This window comes from Panthera tigris, chromosome D3 (genome assembly GCF_018350195.1).
Source record: "Panthera tigris isolate Pti1 chromosome D3, P.tigris_Pti1_mat1.1, whole genome shotgun sequence".
In the NCBI taxonomy this organism is placed as follows: domain Eukaryota; kingdom Metazoa; phylum Chordata; class Mammalia; order Carnivora; family Felidae; genus Panthera; species Panthera tigris.
In genome coordinates, this window is record NC_056671.1 from 6,300,760 (window position 1) to 6,322,009 (window position 21,250).

General features: G+C 54.0%; 1 protein-coding gene across 4 annotated transcripts; it reads right to left on the reverse strand.

Moving 5' to 3' along the window:
* Positions 1–924: 924 nt before the first annotated feature.
* Positions 925–20,785, reverse strand: KMT5A (lysine methyltransferase 5A). 4 transcript variants are annotated; one of them, XM_042962111.1, is made up of 8 exons: positions 20,700–20,785; positions 14,963–15,084; positions 13,602–13,758; positions 9,675–9,894; positions 9,243–9,330; positions 4,736–4,795; positions 3,766–3,956; positions 925–3,010 (listed from the first exon to the last, which is right to left on the reverse strand). In XM_042962111.1, exons 1-8 carry the CDS (start codon positions 20,707–20,709, stop codon positions 2,800–2,802), a joined length of 1,059 nt encoding a protein of 352 aa, XP_042818045.1. In that variant the 5' UTR covers positions 20,710–20,785; the 3' UTR covers positions 925–2,799. The 4 variants fall into 4 exon arrangements, with proteins under 4 accessions (XP_042818045.1, XP_042818044.1, XP_042818047.1 ...); XM_042962110.1 differs by having other exon boundaries at positions 20,688–20,724; XM_042962113.1 differs by lacking the exon at positions 20,700–20,785 and adding an exon at positions 15,353–15,412.
* Positions 20,786–21,250: the final 465 nt, after the last annotated feature.

The following is a 21,250-nucleotide window of genomic DNA, read 5'->3' on the forward strand; positions in this document are numbered from 1 at the left end:
GGGGGACAGGCTGACAAACACTTAAAGCTGGTGCTGGCACCAAACCTCTGGCTCGTAAACCAAAATTAATTAAAAATAAATAAATATTTAAAAAATAAATGAATACAAATAAAAAAGTAAATATTTTGAAAATGAATACAAATAAAAAAGACAAATATTTTTAAAATAAATGAATACAAATAAAAAATAAATATTTTAAAAATAAATACAGGGGCGCCTGGGTGGCTCAGTCAGTTAAGCGGCCGACTTCAGCTCAGGTCACGATCTCATGATCCGTGAGTTCGAGCCCCGCGTCGGGCTCTGGTGCTGACCGCTCAGAGCCTGGAGCCTATTTCAGAGTCTGTGTCTCCCTCTCTCTCTGCCCCTCCCGTGTTCATGCTCTGTCTCTCTCTGTCTCAAAAATAAATGTTAAAAATTTAAAAAATAAATAAATACAAAGAAAAAACAAGATAAATATTTTTAAAATAAGTGAATACAAATAAAAAATATTTAAAAAATAAATGAATACGAATTAAAAAAAAAAAAAAACACCCAAGGACTCTATCCACTGTCCCCATCCGCCCCTAGTGCCCGGAGAGGAAGGGAACCAACAGCTGACAGAGGGCAGCTGGTGGAGTGCGTGGTGGGGACAGAGATCTGGTGGGAGCAACTTCCGGCACAAGACGGGCACAGTTGATGACAGACTCCTCCTGAGAACCGAATCTCCTACATTAGAAACAGTAATAATGACAAGTACAGCAGCTAAAGACCTATGCTTACTAAGTGCCAGGTGCCTGTCCCTAAGGGAGGACTCGACATGCATTAGCTTTTAATCTTATCTAGCACCTGTGACCCCCATTATACAAATAAACCATCCCCTAGGACATTCACCAAAACACACACATACTGCTGTCTAACCTCTTTTAAAAGAATATTTTCAAGTAACCTCTGCACCCAACATGGGGCTTGAACCCACAACCCTGAGATCGAGAGTTGTGTGCTTTACCGATGAAGGCTGGCCAGGCGCCCCTGCTGTGTAACCATTTTCCTGTCTCTGCTTTGTAAAAAACAAACAAACAAACAAACAAACAAACACCCAAACAGAAAGACACACAGGTGGCCTCGCCTGGCAATAAATATTTTAATTTTTGTTTCATTTTTATGATGACAAATAATTTTCAAGTTATTTCCTTTTTTCTTTTTAAATACAAAGCTAAACCACAAACAGGTACAACCAAGACATTTTATCTCACATTTACACACTCTGTCGGATCCTCCTCCAATTCTCTGACCACTGACCAGGCAAGTGTGGGGGGTGGGGGGGGGGGGCAGGGGCGGGAAGACTTTCGTAGGTAGCACCGTGGTGAGGCCGGGGTGGGGGCCAGGGGAGCATCAAGGTTGAGGACAGGCTTTCATACCTGTCTCCATTCACATTTACCCGGGACCAGGGGAGGCCGGGAAACCCCAGGTCATGGCTTCAGAGCCACGGCCCCCTGGACTGCAGGTTAACAGAGAGAACAGGTCTCCCTTCGGGAGGGAGGAGGAAGCTACCTACTCCTCCTGCATCACAGTCAAGGTGGAAACTTTACCCTTAGCCTTGATCCCTGGGCTGCCGGGCCTGCCCACTCCCCTGCACATCAGCGGCTGGGGCGGGGGCCACGCATTTCAGGGCCAGCAGGCTCCCCCTTCGGTTCATGGCTGCATCTTCAGTTTTGCAGGAAGGATACCAGGTGGTCTGACAGACAGAAAGCCTGACAGCAGGTCTGGAACTTTCAACCCATTGGAATTGGGTCAGGGTTGGGGGGGGGCGGGGTGCGGAATATTGGGTAAGTAATTTCTGGTCCCACTACAAAACTTTTATTTTTGATTAGAATAGAGTACCATCTCAAATCTCTTCTACAAAAACAAAAACCAAAAAAAAAAAAAAAAAAAAAGAGAAAGAGAAAGAAGAAAAAAAATGCAGCCACTTCACTCACTTCAAGACCTATATACATGTAAGTTGTTTTCTGTGGTTTTTTTTTTTTTTTGTCTTTTTAAATTTTTAAATTTTTATTATTGTTTTTTAAAATAAACTCAGTGTTCACATTTCTATAAAGAATTAACCCAGTTTTGGGAAACCCTGCCCCGGCAGGGCTAGGCAAGCAACGCTTTTCCCTGCCCACGTCGACTCTGACCGCCCGCCCTGACGCGCGGAGGCGCCCAGAGAAGCGGCGGCCTGCGGAAGAGTGAACCGCGCTCACGGGCCACTGGGTCAGTAAGCTTTCGAGAAAGCAGAGGGGAAGACTAGCTTACTGCGAAACCTTTTTAAAAAATATTCATACACTTCCTTGTGCGCCTGTCCAGACGTCAGGAAAACAAGAGCTTGGGAACACCCCGTCCGGGCCTCGGGAGGCAGCGTCTTCCGGGACTCGCCTGCGCTCGGCCGCCGGCCGTCGGGGGCGTGGGGAAGAGAGTCCTGGCTCTGCGGCTGGAGGCAGGAGGGTCGCCCAGCTTCCTAATTCATGTCCACTCTTTCCTCTAAAGCCTGTGCTGCGTCTTTGACTGCATGCACGGGAAGCACAAACGTTTGACTTGTATGCAAAAAAGGTACAAAAACAACTAGAATATAAAAGTTTTGGTAATATAAGGCCATCTGTTCAAGTCCACCTTGGAAACCTGTAACAGATATTTAAATACTACAGTGAAAAGGCATCTTAATATACTTTTTAAAAACATCTGAAGTAATCTGCTAAGATTTAAGTGTGTAAAAAAAAAAAATCAATTCCCTTTGAGGGCACTTTGTCCATGGAAGAAGGGAGGGGGGCGGGGAGGGCGGGGTGGTTAATGCTTCAGCCAGGGATAGGCTTCGATGGAAGCCCGGCTGCGGTCCCCATAGTCATACAGGAGCTCCTCCCCGGCCTTGATGTCGCGGGAGGCGATGAGGATGAGGTGAGGCACGCCGTCAATGTCGTGCAGTTTGGTTTGGCAGTTCCCACATTTACTGTGATTGATCAGTCTTCCCAGGCGATTTGTCTCTCTAGTTGCATCCACGCTGGCGGGAGGGAGGGCAACAGAGGGTTTAAATTGATAAAGAGGCTTTTGATCCCAGTCACAGCCAGCTCTCAACTCGGGTGGGATGTCGATTTATAGCCACGTTTTGGGGGAAAGTAATTCAAGTCAAAACAACATCTTTTAAGAGCCGAGGGAGGCACTGGGCGAGAGAGTGGGGGGTGGGAGGAGACAGGAATGCAAGAGGCTCTTTGTGGAGGCCCGTGAGGCAAGCGCATAAGAAATAAATGAATAAAGATCAACTGCGGATAGTGGGGGAAGCTGTGAGGAGGCAGGAGTATCGGAACTCTCCGTACCTTCTGCTCGGTTTTGCTGGGAACCCAAAACCGGTCGGAAAAATAAAGCCTGATGTCAAACACCACCACCACCAACACAACAAAACACCGAATCGAGCGCACTGGCCATATGGGGACAGGAGCAGTCGCTGGCTTCTAGAGCCGCTCTGGCCGAACGCCAGGAGCAGGAGCGGGAGCGGCCTGGGGAGCCTCGGAGCGGGTCTGCATGGACTGGTCCGCCTCTGCTTCTCGCCCGGTCAGATGGCAGCCACAGCAGCTCCAGGCCCAAAGGCTGAAGTGGCAAGCGGGGGGAGAGCCGCTTCACGGCTTGGAAAAGGGCAGCAAGAGCCAACCAAGAAGCAGGAGCAACAGAAAGAATCAGCAGGCTGTCGTGCTCTCTGCCCTCGGGCCTGTCCTCTCCGCCAGGGCGCGGAAAAGCCACTCGAAGCGCTAGCGGACTTACCAGTAGGTTTTGCTGAGATACTGGAAATAGTACATGTAGCAGCCCGTGGAGGGGTCTTGTGCGTACAAAGCCTCCCTCTTCTTGGCATCGGTGATCTCGATGAGGTCCCCGTGGTATTCTACCACGAACTCGCCCCGGGAGAACTGCTTGGTGGCGATCACGCCCCTGCCCTTGCCATCGATGAGGTCAATCTGTTGGGAGGCGAGGAGAGAGCGTTGCTTCCTAACACCACGCGTGGCCGGCTTCCTGGGCGCCTGGGGTTGCCCGCCCCCGCCCCCCACCCCTTCCTCCATCGGCTTTCCTGAGGTGTGCCCTAGATCTCACTCTCTTTACGTGCCCAGCACAACCGGTATGAATGTACACAGCGGTGCAACTATCGCCACGATCCGTCACCCCAGAAAGTTCCCTCGTGCCCTTCGCAAAGCACTGTTACGCCTCATCCTCCTGAGGGATCTGCTGGGTGGATGTTGCCCCATTTTGCAGATGAGAAAACGGAGGCTCAGAGAGCCAGAGCCACGTCCAAGGCCACATGGCTGGGAAGTGGTAAAGTCCGGCTGGCAGCCGCATCCGTGGCCCCTTCCGGGGCGAGGTGGGGGCGGAGGGGGAGAAACCCCGTGTTCCAGGTCTCTCCTTTTTCTGTAATTTACCCTCCTGTGCTTCTGCTCACTCATTATAAATGGGGTTGCAGGCTAACTGCTTGAGGGGCCCAGACTTAGGTTTGGATCCTTCTAGATGGTACGTGAAACGGGAGCTTTTTTTTCGGACTCTGGAGTCCCAGCCCAGACCCACGTGGCCACCACTGTAGAGCCCTGCCCTTCTCATCCACCCAGTGTGTTTGCAATATGTGAAAAGAAAAGCAAATTTCTCGGGTCCTGTCATTTCCCAGGAAAACTGTTTAAGAAAAACTTGTTAGCTTCTCTAGGAACCCTCCAGGCTTCGCCTCCGTGCGCTGGGCCCCACTGCCCCTTACCTTCATTCCTTCTTCCTTCCCGCTTTCAATCAACTCATCTATTCTTTTCCTCTCTTCAGACTGTGTGGAGAGGGAGAAAAACAAAAAGCACCTGAGCTTTCTCTCCTGGGCCGTTCAGGGCAGTCCGGCAGCCTGGGCCACCCGCAGGGCCACTCCCGGTTGGCCTCCATGACACGGGTCCCCAAGGACGCCCAATCCCCCACACCCCTTGTCCTTTTCTCACTGCCCACCTGTTGTGGACGGTTTGGCACCTGGGGTTCAAACGGACCAGGAGGGATACAGTTGTGGCCCAAGGGCAGAACTGGGTTGAGGGGCTATGTTCCATTTGGCACACGCACTGTTTTTGAAAAGATCTAAATTGCCGACATCTGCAAATCAAGACTCCGACCTCATCTGACATCGGCCAGGGCAGATCAGAGCACAGCCTTTCGAAGGGGCATGTGCACACTATGTTCCTCCTGTCTGACGGCCCCTATGGGCGCCTTGGTTTAGCAACTCTCGGAGGTGGGTCTTTTTGGAAGCCACTGCCATGGACGAGAAAAGGGCCTCCCACCCCAAAGAGGTAATACCACCCTGAATAGGGAAGTTAGACAGGAGTGGACGTTCCTGGTCTCACCTGCCCCTCAGGGACACCCCTCCTGCCACCACCTCCCTCCCGGACCCAGATCCCATGCTCCGTCCATGCACAGGACTGCAGGCAGGCACAGAGAGCCGCTGAGGGACCCAGCAGGAGCCCAGGCCCCGCGCTGGCTGGCACACGCGGTGGCCACGCCCAGGGCAGAGCCCTCCACCCACAGCTGAGCACGGACCCTGCCCGCACAGAGGCCTCAGGACGCCGTCTGCGGCCCACGCGCACTTCCCCAGTCCCTCTCCACACAGAAGTACCGCGCGCCCGCGGTGTGACGGACAAAGCCCAGGTCTCTGCAGGTCCAGACTGACCAGGCTGTCACTCCCAGGCCCAGCCCACATCCCTGCTCTTCTCCTGCCGTCTTCCAGCCACATCATGGCCACCTCACTGGTCTCCCGGCTTCCATTCTGACCACCCACTTCACTCCGTTCCCCACACAGCAGTCACAAGGGTCTTTTAAAAATGTACATAAAGGGCGCCCGGGTGGCTCAGTCAGTTGAGCATCCAACTTCGGCTCGGGTCATGATCTCGTGGTCTGTGGGCTCAAGCCCCACATCAGGGTCTGCACTGTCGGTGCGGAGCCTGCTTGGAACTCTCTGTCTCCCTCTCTCTCTGCCCCTCCTCCTCTCGTGTTCTCTCTCTCTCCCTCTCAAAAATAAACAAACATTTAAAAAAATGTACGTAAGATCACGTCATTTCCCTGCTTAAAGCCTTCCAGGAAGTTCACTGAATAGTGACGTGCCAACGTTGGCTCCTTAGCGTGACAAATGTACCAGGATAGTATACGATGCTAATGATGAGGGAAACTGGGTAAAGGGTCTACGGGAATACTCTGTACTACCTTTGCAACTCCCCCGTAAATCTCAAATCATTCCAAGGGTTTGTTTAAAGAGAAGCAAAAGCTTTTCCTTACCTCCCCACTCCTACCGAGATAAAATCTACTTTTCTGATGGCCTGTGAGTCTCTGCAGGATCCCGGCCCCACATCTCTGGCCTCGTTTGCCGTCTTCACCCTTGCTCTCACATTCTGGCCACACTGGCTGACTCTCTTACAGGACCAGGCTCGTTCCCGCCTCAGGGCCTTTGCACTTGGTACTGCCCCCGCCTAGAATACCCTTTCCCTAGTCCATTCACCTGGCTTGTGTCCTCCCTTCCTTCCAAGCTCTGCTCAAAAGGCACCTCCTCAGGGAAATCTCCCCGACTACCGTAGCTAAAGTAGCCCTAAGCCTCACCATGCCTTCAAACTACCGTCTTACTAAGTTAACGTCAAAGGACTATCAGAAATTATCTTGTTCTATGCCTGTCTTTTAATGGGTAATCACTCGAGTATAACCTCCCTGAGTACAGGGGCCTGATCTTGTTTACCGTGGACTCTCCTGGCCTAGGACAGTGCCTGGCACATAGTGAGCCCTCAAAGCAACAGCAGCATTAACACACGCAAGTGCACACACAACCACCCTGCTAAATAACTAATTACAAGTGTGTGGAGACCAGCGAGAAGTACAGGAAGCTCTGGAAGCGGGAGCGGAGTGAGCCGGGCACCTGCAGACTTTCCTGCCGTGACTGACTGTGCCGGGAGGAGCTGAGCTGGGGAGAGCCGGGACCGGGGCCGGGACCGGGGCCGGGACCGGGGCCGGGACCGGGGCCGGGACCGGGGCCGGGACCGGGGCCGGGCTAAATGTCCTGAAGGCAGAGGCACAGAGTCTGAGTTTCATCCTGCAGCCTCGGTGCTTAGGGGCATGCGTCAACCAGCTCCAGGCTTCCAAAAGAGAATTCAGGCAGCAGCCTATGGGCGTGGGAGGGGGGCCAGAGGCAGACTGAGTGGGAGGGAAGCAAGGCCTAAATTGGGTCGAGGCTCTCTGCACATCAGGCCTGGGGCTGGGCCGGGGGGAAGAGGCCAGGGCACGGCCCACAGGTGCAGTCCTCGCCCCAGTGCGGGGCACCCGCAAGCAGGCCAACCGGCAAAGGGATCCCCGCGGCCAAACGACAGGGGTTCAGGGCATCTCTCCAAGGCCCCATGCCCCCCCTCCTGCCCTGGACCCAAAACCAGGCCCTGCCCGCTCGGTCTTCCAACTCAGTCAAGTGCCTGCAAAGCTTCTGATTTTAGTTCCTCTCCTGCCTCACCCCCATCCCTCTCTTGGGCCCCATGGGCCTGGGCCCTGGTTTCCGCGGCCCCGAAGGACAGACAGGTCAGGACCTACCTCACCCCTCAGCTGAGGGAGGCGCGGCTGCCCCAGCCTCAAGCTTTACCTGTGCGGTCAGGAGAATACGGCACCTTGGCCAGCCGCGGCCTCCCGCCGGGCCGGCAACCAACCGGCCGTGGTGTTCGCTCGGCAGAGCCAACACAAACAGTGAGAGCACAGCGTGGCGCTCCCTTGCGACCGGCCCTCTGTCCGGGGACAGAGCGAGCCGCACCATGCTGCAGACCAAGCTGCGGGAGGAAGGATCCGCTCCCTTCTGCTCCTCTGCCGCAAGACCGAGCAGACCTGCACCACGTCCTGTGGCAGCCTTCCCTCCTCCGGCCAGAAAGCCCTTCTTCTTTTCTTTTCCTTTTTTTTTTCTTTAATTAAAAAGAGGCAAACTGAGCCGCGCCCACTCTGCAGCCCCCAGCAGCCCCGACCAGGGCTGGGAGGTGCCCCGGGTTCTGCGGCCCGGCGCCACCCCGCCCTCTGCAGTGCTGTCTCGAAGAGTGACCTAGCACAGCCTCCCACTGCAGGCAGACACTTCGTAACAGCTGGTTATTGGCTGCAAGACACCGCCTTTCTACGGAAAGGAAAGCCCAAGCTTCTCTCTGAGGGGAAAATGGACCCCTTTTCTCTTTTATTTTAAGGGAAGCCTCATCGACTCAGATAAGCAGAGGAAAAGAATGCTACATCACCGCATCTACGTATCTGCGTCTACAGATTGAACGTAAAACACGCTGAAGGCGTCTTAGGTTCAGGCCGACAAGGCCTCCAGGCGGGGTGGGTGGGGGCTGGCATCCTGAGCACCGCGCCCCCACCTTGAGGTTGCTTTGAGGGTGTGGGCGAGAGAGGGGCTGGCCCGGCCTGGAGCGGGAGGGCGGCGGGCTTCGGGGCCACCCGGACCACGCCCTGGGTTTCCTTAACAGAAAGGCAATAACCACACGTCACTGCATCAAATATTGATTGACTGCTGAGCAGCTCAGCACTCTGTAAACACAGCGGGCGGAGGCTTGCACGGTCTGGCTGGCCTTCCTGCCTGTTTTTTCAGGTGTTCCTAGGACCACAGCTGGGAGGGAAAGAGGAGAGAGGGGGCCTCAGGAAGTGACAACAATGGGGAAGCCATGGTGACGATAATAAGAGTCAGCTAGTGCTTAACTGGGTGCCAGGCATGGTTCCAAGTGTGCTGTGTACATTAATCCATTTAATATCCCGACATTCCCAGAAGATGCCACATTATTATCCCATTTTACAGATAGGAAAACTGAAGCTCAGAGCAGTCAAGTAACTGGCCCTCGGTCACACAACCAGTCAGTGGCTTCCAAGCCACTTTACCACCTTGAGACACAACACGGGAACTTGTGGATGGCGGACAGACAAGCCTCTGAAAGCACACACAGCCTCCCCCCGAGGTCCCAGGCTCTGACCGTCCTGCCAACAAGTCCTGGAAAAGACGCCTTCATGGGAACGCAGGACTTTCCACACCATGTGCTACGGGTTACAAGACTCGTTCACAGAAGCATCTTAACCAAGCCTCGGAGTGACCCCAAACGTTAGAACTAGACCAAGGAGAGTACCAAGGCCACAGAAGCAGACCTACCCCTGGATGACGGAGAGAAAGCTCAAGCCCTGCCTGCCAAGCACTGCCCGCGGAGCAGCCCTGCCCTTCAAGAGCCAGAATTAAAGCCACATGACTCTACCTGCAGCTCAGCTTTGCTCTTCCTGGAGCTCCTTCGCACGGGGTAGAAATCCGTGAGTTTGCGATTCTGTTGTGTTTTTCCTTGAGCTCTTGGGTGGGAAGGGAAGAGGAGAAAACCAAGTGTTAGCACCGAAACCACGTTCACACCCGGGAGGCCCCCGGCTCCTTGGGAGGCGGCTCCTCAGAAATGATGTCACATAAACACCTTTGTCCACGGGGGCCCACGTAGGCTCACGTGCCCAAGGGGGGCTCCCGGGGTCAAAGATAGGCTGCCTACTCTCAGGGACGCTGAGCCTCGATGACAGCCAGGCCGAGCAGGGGCACTGCTACCCGCTTCCCTACCCCCCAACTAGCACCTGAGCAGGGTCTGCTGGGGTCACAACAACCAAACTGCCCTGCGTGAGTCAGGGGAAGGGCTCCAGAGGGCACTCACTTCTTCCGAGGGGCCTGTTTGCCCTTGACGGGCTTTTTCAGGGCCTGCTTGGCGACGGCTGCGACGGGAGGGTCACAAGACGAGGTCGGAGTTTTTGGAGGTTCTGCTGCTTCAGATTTTTGGTTTGGAAAAGGTGCCAGGGGACCTCTCCCGGCGTCTTTGATCTTCTGTTCCTCGGACTTCATGGTGCTTCGGATTGCGTTCCCACTGTTCCTTTTCTCTGCGGGCAGAGGGAGGAGGAAGAGAGAAATTTAGTCTGGACTCTGTCTCTCCATTTCTAGACCATCAGCTGCATTCTAAGACAGGCTTTTATTTACTTACTTATTTACTTATTTATTTTTTACGTTTTTAAGGGTTTTTTTTTAACGTTTATTTATTTTGAAAGAGAGAGAGAGAGAGAATCTGAAGCAGGCTCCAGGCTCCCAGCTGTCAGCACAGAGCCTGATGCGGGGCTCGAACCCTCAAGCTGTGAGATCACGACCTGAGCCGAAGTCGGATGCTCAGCCGACTGAGCCACCCACGCGCCCCTAAGACACACTTTTACAGGAGACAGGATCCTGGGTGTGTCGGGCAGCGTTGCCCTCCGCCTGTTGGGCTCGGTGTCTACTAATGGCTTCCACGGGGGAAGCACTGGCTTTCCTTTGTGACCCAGGCGCTGGGCAGAGCTTCCGATCTGTGTCTTTTTTTTTTTCTTTTCTTTTTTCAGTTTTATTAAGGTATAGCTGACAAAATCGTAAGATATTGACAGCGTACTTCGCGATAATCTGATACACGTTGTGGAAGGATCCCTCCTCCCATCTAGTTCATGAACGCTTCTGGTGTTCTGCATCGCGGCGGGGGAGAGCCCTTGCTCCACAAGGGCGGCGTAAGTGCTCAAGCACCACAGACAGCACCACAGACAGCAAGAGCGGCGTAAGTGCTCAATCCGTAGCTTTCAGGAACTGGGATGCACACCCCGGAGAAAAAGCTACACTCCTAAAGAGTGGGCCAGCGATGACGGACAGGAATAAGGAAATAAAGCAGAACTTCTTCCCTAGCAAAGACCTCTTCCCCAAGCCTGGCACACTTCATTTCAGACTCTTTTTTTAAAAAAAAAAAAGAAGAAAAAGAAAGTTTGAGGTGCCCGGGTGGCTGGCTTGGTGGGTTAAGCGTCTCTTGATTTTGGCTCAGGTCATGATCTTGAAGTTCATGAGTCCAAGCCCTTCAGCAGGCTCTGTGCTGACAGTGCAGGGCCTGTTTGGTATTTTTTCTCTCTTCCTCGCTCTTTGCCCCTCCCCCACTCACGTTTTTTCTCTCTCTTTCTCCCCTCTCTCAAAATAAATAAGTAAACTTAAGAAAAGAAGTTTCCTCTTCTAAAGGGGTCCAGGCCCTATGTTCACAGCGGTTCCCGGTATGGTGACCAATACCGGTCAGTATGTCACAGTAAAGGACGTCAAAAATGATTTGTTACGAAAAATAGTTGCGAAACACCAGCGTGGGTGAACGATTCACTTTTTTAAAAAGATGATTTACTAGGGGCGCCTGGCTCAGTCGGTTGAGCGTCCGACTTCAGCTCCGCTCATGATCTATCTCACGGTTCGTGAGTTCGAGCCCCGCGTCGGGCTCTATGCTGACAGCCCGGAGCCTGGCGCCTGCTTTCAGTTCTGTGTCTCCCTCTCTCTCTGTCCCTCTCCCCCTCATGCTCTGTCTCTTTCTCTCAAAAGTAAACGTTAAGAAATTAAATAAGTAAATAAATAAATGATTTACTTTAAAGAATAAGTAAATAACACACAGCTGGTAGGAACATAAAATGGCGCAGTCACTTTCGCAAAGAGTATAGCTGGCAGCCGTTCAAAAAGTTCAACATGGAGTTACCATATGACCCAGCAATTCCACGCCTAGGCGGCTATTAGGAGAATTAAAAACATATGTCCACACAAAGACCTGTATGGGAAAGTTTGTGGCAGCATTATTCACAATAGCCAAAGAGTGGAAACAACCCAAATGCCTGTCAACTGACGAAGGGGTAAATAAAATGTGGTCTCTGCACACGATGGAGTATTGTTCGGTCGCAGCAAGGAAGGAGGCCCGGACACCTGCTGCAACACGGATGGCCCTTGACAACACGGTGCTAAGTGAGAGAAGCCAGGCACAAAAGGGCACATATAATGTATGGTTCCGTTCACATGATATGTCTAATACAGGCAAATCCACAGAGACAGAAAGTAAATTAGTGGTGGCCAGGGGCCGGGGGGAGTGGGGGAATGGGGAATGGCAGCTAATGGGTACAAGGTTTCTTCTTTGGGGCGAGGAAATGTGCGGGTATTAGACAGTTGGTGACGGTTGCACCTATCTGTGAATAGACTAAAACCACTGAATTGTACACTTGAAAATGGTGAACACTAGGATACGTGACTTTTATATCTCAATCAGCTAAAGAGAAAAATAAATACATCAAAATCCATCCAGACCATTCTCACTCCCTTACACGTGTCAAGCGGAACCAGAGGGAGTTAAGTCTGGGACATCATGCAGAAACCCAAGGAGTATGTGATGCCCGTGAATGTCAACTATCACATCAGTCTGCATCAAGGCAGAAAAGAGGCTGAGAGTCAAGGACAAAAAGCGTGGCCCCTGGGCTCTCCTCCAGAGTGTATCTGGCCCCAAATTCTAATTGTTGCCATTTAGTCACGCTACACCCAAATAAGCTGGCTTGTGCACCGTGTCACCATTTAGGATAATTTACCTCCCACCCCATTCCAGAAGGGATGGGAGACGGGCTGCCCGTCATTCAGAGAGGGCCCTTTCCCCAGTGTCTGCATGGTAGGTGTTATCCTAAGTGCTGGCGATCCAGGGAGGAGCAGGGGAAAGGGCCGCCGGTGTGGGGCACTGTGCAAAGCCCTTTGCATCCATGCTTTCACCAATCTTCAGGATAGCCTTGCGAGGTAGGAATCCTCTCTCTCACTTCAAAGACGGAAGAACTGAGACTCAGAAAATAGGAGTAAGCTGCTCAGGCCTCTCGTAAGTAGTAGAGCTAGGATTTGAACCCAAGCCATTTGAAGACTGACTGCAACAGTATCAGCCACTGCACCGAGGAGGGGAATCAGGCAGAGGGCTGGCTCCTGCCCCTAGTTCTGTGTGTCCCGACCCTCGGTTCTCAGATCTGGTCCCAGACGTTGGCCTGAGCATCACTTATGGCACTTTTCATAAATGAATTACAAGGCTGCCTTGTATGAAGCTGCTGGTAGCCAGAGTGCTACATCTCTAAGACAAGTTTTAATTAGAAAGGAGCTTGGTGAATTTGGGAAAGCTCATATTCCCCACTGCAGCTTTAGAAGGAAATATTTGGAATAGAGCGAGATTTCTATGAGGCTTCAGCTTGTTTTGCTGGGCCAAACAGAATTTTCCGGAACTTTATGTTTTCTCGTTCAGTATTTTAACTCCAAATCTCATCACAGAGCATGCTGCTTCAGAGAGCAGCACCGAACACTTGAGTAGAAAGAAACTCAGAAATGAGGTCAAGGCCAGCTCAAAAGAGGGAAGGAAGTTGGTTTCCTACGTTCACACAACACAATCAGGGCTACACGCACCTGGCCTGTACAACCCGGACTCAGAATTTCTATATTTTGGGCACTTGTGAGCCTCTTTAAATACAGGCCAGGTGTATTATTCTTGCAACTTGGCGACACAATCAAGCTTGAAGGACGTGCAGACTCTCTCGAAAGCAGGGAAAACCGGTTAGACCAACAGGGTACACACCCTGGGACAGGCCACTCTTCCCCCCTGTGTCTGCTTCTTAGCAGCAAGACAGAACATGGATCCAACCTTCTGAACTTGGGTTTGAAAAGGCTGGATAATCATTTAATATAGATGCACAATTAATGGCAGAGAGGGGCTTTCTGCAACCCAACCAGCTGCGGTCAGAACGGGGCCACTTCAGAACCTTACCTTCTCGTTTCCTGTAGAGTCCGGCTAATGGCTTCCCCTGGCATTTGACTTCGTGATGTGCAACTGAGTTCTCTTCCTGAAGGGGGGAACGCATTCCAGAGCATTTGTTGGGGCTCATGTAGGAATAGATCTTTGATTGCCCGGTAAATACATTCTCCTAAAACGACAAATGCATGCTCTGAAAGAGGCTTGAAGAAGATCCCGTGGCAAATGGCGGAGAAGGGCAATCAGAATACGAAAACCAGAAACAGACACCATATCTCAAAAGCCGAGCCAACCCAGGGTTGCCGGCCCCAGGAGATCAGTGGGAGGTTTAGGATCTCCCAGGTCGGAGTTAGACATTTCCTGAACTCATGTGGTCTCTAATTCTGGTCACTCAGGGCACATCTGGCCAGCAGGAAGCCAGCTGTGCACCAAGGTGTACATAAGCAGACAACCTACCAGTAGCAGAGAGGTCAGAATGACCCAGACTAAACAAATGCGGAATTTGAAGGGCTGGCCTCTGTGCAGGAGCTGCAGGAACTCTAGCACGGAAACAGGCCTCAGGGAATCTGATTAACTACTTCTTGGTCCCGAAGTCAGCCGATAGGACTTATTACTGCCTGAGCCGTCTGTGTCCCCAAGCCTGGCCCCTTTCAAATCAACGCAGCCCAGCAGCCTCCCAGGACTGCGGACGGGACTGCAGTGGTAATTGAAGGGTGGGGTGGAGGGTGGAGAGCTTAATAAAAGCAGAGCCTATAGCCAGCTCATTTAGGGCGGTCACTCTATTGCAGACGGCATCTTGGCATCAGTGGTAGGAGGGTGGGCAGACGGGTGGGGCGGTACAGGTCACTGCCGGCGACTCTGGGCGTGGGGCCTCCCCCTCTGAGTAAGCACGGAATGGAGGAGGACTTCCCCAGAAACACTGCTAGGGCCTTTCTGCTGGGTGAACCTTTCAACACCAAGTCAGCGAGACCCGTGAGCTCTCTGAGGGCCCCCGGGCAGGCCCCCGCACACCCTGGGACGGCAGCCACCGCGGGGCTAGCTGGGTCTCGGGGTGCGGAAACGCCATAAAGACACAAACTTTTCCGAGGTCAAATATTGCCAGGGTCATGGCGGAGCCAGGGTGGACGCCACTCCCAGGCAGGCAGCAGAAAAGGAAGCTACCCGAGCCGGGCGCCCCGCCCGCACCCCCGCACCCCCGCCCCCGGGCCCAGGGCCGCGGGCGGGAGGGGGATGGGAGGGGGGGGGTCCAGGGGCGCGCGCACGTGCTCGCCGCGCTGGGCCGGCGGGGGCGGCCGGCCGCGCTGGGCCGGCGGGGGCGGCCGGCCGCGCGGCCCCTCGGGGCACGCTGAGTGAGTGCGGGGAGGGTGCCTGCTTACCCCGTTGGTGCGGGGCCTCCCCGGGCCCCTCCGCTCCACCATCTCCGGGCCCGGGGCCGTCGCTGCCACCGCCGCCGCCGCCGCCGCCGCCTCCACCGCGCGGGGCTTGGACATCTTCCTGCCTGGAGAGGGGGACCCGGGGGAAGCGGGGGAGGGGGCGCTCAGGGCGCGGCGGGGCGGGGAGCGGGGCCGCCCGGGCCGGGCGCCGCGGCGGCGCCTCCCGCCGCAGCCATGTTCCGAGGGCCTGGCGGTGGTGGGCCGCCCGCGCCGCCGGGAGGCAGGGGCCGGCCGGCCGGGCCGGGCCGGGGCCCGCGTCGCCCTCCCGCCGCCCGGCCCGGCCGGGCCCCGCGCGCCGCCCGCCCCCCGCGCGGCCGGGCCCGCCACACCCACCTGCAGCCCGGCCAGGCCCATGGCGGCGCGCCCCGCGCCCTCGCCCTCGCCGCCGCCGCCGCCGCCGCCGCCGCCGCGGCCCGGCCACCACCGCTGCCGCTGCCGCTGCTGCTGTTGCTGCCGCCGCCACCAGCGCCGCCGCGGCGCCCCGGGGAAGGGCCGGCGGCGCCCCACGGCGCCCCCTTCCCCCATGGCCTGCGAGGCAGGGCCCGGCACCCGCGCGCCGCGGCAGCCCGGGCCGGCCCGGGACCGAGGACGCAGGGAGGGAGGCGCTGGCGGCGCGTCCTCCGCGTCCCGCCCGCTCGCCCGCCGCCGCCGCCGCCCACCGTCCGGCTCCCGGCCCGGGGAGGGGGGCTGGCAGGGGCGGCGCCGAGAGGCTCCTCGGGAGGGAGGGAGGCAGGGCGGGCCGCGCGGCCGCGACGAATCCCGACTCGGGCGCGCCCCCTCTCGCGCGTCCTCAGCCACTCGGGGAGGAAGGGGTGGGAAACATGATAATGACAGCCCGGGCTCTCGCCGGCCGGGCTCCTTCTCTCGCTGGCTCCGCGGATATTTTGGGAGGCCCGTCGGTGCCAGGCGCAGTCAGCAGCGGTGAGCGCGACAGACGAGAGTCTTCCTGTGTGCCCGAGCCTGGGCTCCCCGAGCATTATAGGGACATTTAATTCTCCACGCAAGTCCCCCCGCCCCAGGGGACGGGGAGGGGAGGAGGGGGAGGCAGGTCCTGTGGCAAACCCCTTAAAAATGAGCGTACTGAGGCTCAAGGGAGGTGCAGGGGCTTGGATGGGGCCACAGAACTAGGAAGCCATGGGGGGGGGGGGGGTCAAGTGTCAAACCCAGGTGGTCTGCACCTGACCCGTTCGGGCCCTGGGGAGAGAGAATCAGTGGTTATTATGGTAAGTTGGTGGGGTGCTTCCCGTGCATACACGATCTCATCCAAACCTCACAACAGGCCTGCGAAGGGACACACCCTTATCTCCTTTCCACAGATGTTGAAACTGAGGCTCAGAGAAGTGAGGAGCTCTGGCCAAATTCTCAGAACTAGAAATGGATTTCCAGGCCAACTGACCCCGGAGGCTGAACTCCCAGACACAGATGAGGAAATTCAAGATGGGAGAGCCAAATGCTGCTGCAGAAGTCTTTAGCAGGTCACCCGACTCTCCTGGCCACCCCATGAGAAAACATCCTAGGGAGGCAGGGGTTCCAGGCACTCAGGTGTCCGTGTTGGCACAGCTCACTGCCCTGCGCCACTGTGCTGAGGCCATTAGGGTTTGAGGGCCCACAGCCAAGAGTCACTGTATTTGTGCAAAGTCATAGATGCAAACAAGACACCTCGGGACATCCAGCTCCTACTGCTTGGGTCATGGCCTGGGAGGCAAGGATTGGGTTTCTCTCCCTGCATCTGCCCCAGAGGTGCTTTGTGACCATGACCACCAAGCCACTTCCCTGGACTAGACTTCAGTGTCCTCATCAATAAAAAACAAGAATTTTAAATTTCTTAACGCACCCAGGGCACCTTTCAACATCTACAGATAAACAAACGGCTGTCACTTTAAGTAGCTGCCTCTCCTTAGAAGGGATAAGACTAAGTAGGATTAAATGGCAGGAACAGACTCAGGACAGTGTCTCCCAAATCAGCTCATGCTGTAGCATCCTGGGCAGGGCTGGGGAGCACCCTCCTCCCCACCGGATCTCAGTCCCCACCCCAACCCTAACTCCAGTCGGGAAGGGGCCTCTGACCATGTGAATACCCAAGACACTATGCAGACAGTGAAACAGGATTCTAAAATAACACTCTGACACCCAGGCCAAGCCATTTGAAGCAGTGTGTGCGACATCTCCAGGGCAGAGGTTTGCAGTTTGTCGTCAGACTATCATGGGAATCGTGGTTTGCGAACAGGAAGCAGCCCCTCGGATTATCTTGTCTACATACGGTTTCGACATCACCCGACCCCCAGCCTCAAATACACACACATGCTCATGGCCGCAGCCTTCTCTATTTCAGCCCTCAGATGCAGGGGCGCATACGTTAAGGTCCAAGTCTGGCACCCATTCCTCAACTCTGCAGCTCCAGTACTAGAAGATATAATGCAACTCATTCAGGGTAAGCTTCAAAACAGGTTTTCCTTTCTCTGTACATGAGGTGTCCAGGTGCATATAACAAATATACCCATCAGCAGAAATAAAAACTCTTAATGTTGCCCAGGGTCGCACAGAAATAGAATTCAACAAAAATGAGACCAATAGCTAACATTTATTCAATGTTTACTATGTGTTAGGCCCTGTAATCGTGCGTTAACTTAACCTTCCCAACCCTTTATGAGAAAGTACTATTCCTATTTCAGAGATGTAGAAATTGAAGCTCAGGGAAGATAAATCACTTGACCGAGGATTACACGACTGAAGTGGTAATAGAGCTGAGATCTGACCCCAGTGCTGCTATATGAGGGTACTTTATCATAAAGAACGCATATTGCTGGAGTGCCTGGGTGGTTCAGTCACTTAAGTGTTTGGCTCTTGATTTCAGCTCAGGTCATGATCTCAGGGCTCTGTGCTGATAGCGCAGAGCCTGCTTAGGATTCTCTCTCTCCCTCTCTTTCTGCCCCTCCCCTGCTCACGTGCTCTCTCTCTCTCTCTCAAAATAAATAAATTCAACATAAAAAAGAAAAAGAATGTATATCACTTCCCTTGAAGTCAAACGCAAAAACAGCAATTCATTCACTCCACAAACATTTATTGAATACCTACTTTGTTCCAGGCCCTTGCTAAGGACACAACAGTAAAGGTAGAGACAGACAGGGCCAGATGAGGCCAGAGGGGTAGGCGGGACCCCACAGGCCACTGTGAGGATTGTGGATTTGATCCTAAGAGCAGTGGGGGAGGGAAGAGGAGTGAAGGTCACATGATAAAAATCTGTGTTCTTGGGGATCACTCTAGCTGCTAGGGGGATAATAAATTGGAAATGGTAAAAATGGAAAGAGGGAGACCAAATAGGAGGCCATCTGGCTGTGGCAGCAGAAATGGAGAAAAGCAGATGGACAGATCCTTCTCAAACTAATATATTTAAGGTTGAAAATATCTACATGATTGTAAAACTTCAAAACCAGAGAGGAATTGCCTGGTATCTGAACATTTCGCTCATGTGAACCAGCAAGATTCTCTTTGTTTGCAACAAAGACCGCTTTTCTAGAAGAAAAAGACTGACCCTTCATTTGAAGTACTATAAATGATTTGATATTTACACTACCAAATGCCCAATTTAGTAATCTACAAGAGAAATAAAGGCTAAGAAATAAGTAACTAACGGGGTGCTTGGGTGGCTCAGTCGGTTAAGCGTCAGACTCCGGCTCAGGTCATGAGTTTGAGCCCCGCGTCAGGCTCTGTGCTGACAGCTGGGAGCCTGGAGCCTGCTTTGGATTCTGTTTCCCTCTCTCTCTGCCCCTCCCCCACGCATGCTGGCTCACGCTCTCTCAAAAATAAATAAACATTTAAGAAAAAGGGGCGCCTGGGTGGTTCAGTCGGTTGAGCGTCCGACTTCGGCTCAGGTCGTGATCTCATGGTTTGTGGGTTCGAGCCCTGGGTCGGGCTCTGCACTGGCAGCTCAGGGCCTGGAGCCTGTTTTGGATTCTGTGTCTCCCTCTCTCTCTGCTCCTCCCCTGCTCACACTCTGTCTCTCTCTCAAAAATAAAGATTAAAAAAAAAATTTTTTTAACAAATAAATTTAAAAAAAAAGAAAGAACTAACTACTAATTTGGGGGTCAAGTGAGATACTGAGAATCTCTAACCAATAAATTACAAAGGTGATTTGTAAGCCTGCTGTGGTAGGAGCTAGGAACCCTTGTGCTCACTTCGGCTAAGGGAGGGCGAGTGGAACAAGAAAAGCCACAGACTGGCCAGTGTCTAGACTCTGACTGTGGACTTTGGCTTCCACCTCTGAAAAATGAGAATAACAACTTGTTATTGTTGCCTGGCCTTCACTGGTAATTATTATTTGCCGCTATTAAGTCCTTAAATACTGCAATGGCAAAGTGCTTAGTTTTGTTTTCCCTAGAGATCAATTAAAGCAAGCCATGTTGTTATTTTGTTTTTAAAAAAGGCAATACTGTTGAAGCAGTTAGCTTAAATGATTTTTGTTCTAATGGGAAAAATGAACCAGGGAAGCATAGATGTATTAAGACTTGTCAGATACTATTAAATATACTTTTAGATGCTTAACACTTTCCCGAGGAAAAAATATTCGTCTTAGCTTTCTCTGCGGATTGGGTTACAAAGCTCTTTAACTTGGAAGTTCACTCTGCCTCATTTCTGAATCAGAATCCGGTTTGTCCCAAAAGACCCTAAGCAGACGCTGGTATAATAAAAGATGCAACTGGGTTCAGGGCCTGAAAACAAAGGTGCCCAATAAATATTTACCAAATGAATCTTTATTTTATTCATTATTACTGCTATAGGGAGCGTAACGCATTAAGGCAAATTCCTACTAACGTAGTCCCTTGGAATTTTGAGAAAAATGTCAAACCGCAACTTATTTTTCTAAAATAATAATTCTACTCAACCTTCACGCTCCAAGTTTTTGCACTGAAGGAGACACAGCGGCTGGAAATGGCCAGTGGCTAGAGATCACTTTGACGCATAACGTGGGACTTCCTGTCCTGACACCAAACTAAGTGTGCAAAGCTCTTAAGGCTGGGACGTAGCCTCCCGCGACGGACAATCCCACCCAAACCGTCTCCCGAGGGCAAGAGTCCTGACCGGCCACAGGATGAAGGGGCGCCCCGGGTGGTGCGGTGAGACTCATCTCACCCCAAAGTGGGCCGGCGGGGCCCAGTCCTCGCCCCTGCGGCGCAGAGCTGACTCAGGGCGTGCGGAGGGAAGGCGCCCGCTGCGGTGTCCACTCCGATGCGCTCCCCACCATGGAGGTTACCCATCTGCGCCCTGGCCTGGAAGTCCCCTCCTTTCCCAACAAGAGAGAGACCCTAGGCGAGCGAAACTTCGCCCTCCCCCTTCTTCGTATCAATAACAACCATTCCCTGGAGGTGCCCTGTGCTTTAGTTTCCAAAGAGCTTTGACATATGGGTCTGTTGTCGCCGGAGAGGAAGGCCAGCGGGTGCCCATACTTTAGAAAGGGGAAACCTAGGCACGGAAGTGGGAGGGACTTCTGGAGGCTTGGGGGGGTTGGCTGGGGAAGGTTCCGCAGCAACCCCCCCACCCCCCCGGCCCCGTCTCCGCGCTCAGTCCGAGCAGCCCTCAGCAGGGCGCTTCCCCGCTGCCGCTGCCGACGCCCTGGTCCCCCACTCACAACATGACCCTCCCCAGCCCGAACCGCCCCGGCGCTGGCCACCTGGGCAAATACCTCTAGCCATGGCCCGGCTCTGTCACCGCCTGGGATCTCCCGGGAAACGCAGCTTTCGAAAAAAGTTGCAACAACTGTAGCCAACTGCTCCGCGGAGCTACGGCTGCTGCCCTGATTGGCGCCGCCGCCCGCCTCTCCCCAGGCTGTCCGCCGTGATAGGCGAATGCAGGAGGAAAAGCCCGCCCTTCTTCCCGCCTCCCCGGCTGGGGCGGGGCAAGCGGCCGCACTTTCCACGAGCGCTTTAGGGACAGGTCCCGGCGGAGGAGGTGGGAGGGGGTTTAAATTTTACCGTCGTCCTGCGCTGATTGGCTGCAGTGGGAGGACACCCGCGCTGCCATTGGGAGGCCCCAAGCTCCGCCCGCTCCCGGCTCTGAAGCTCCGCCTCGGGAGGTTCAGTCACGCGGCTGGAGGCCCGGGCCCAGAGAGGACCGGATTTGGGACTTCCGGTTCTTCTTGGGTTTGACCGGAACCCGACCTCTGACCCCTCGGCCTCCCGTCATGACCTGCAAAGCCTAGTTCTCCCAGCAGTTTGGCGCCTCCGGCACCTTGAC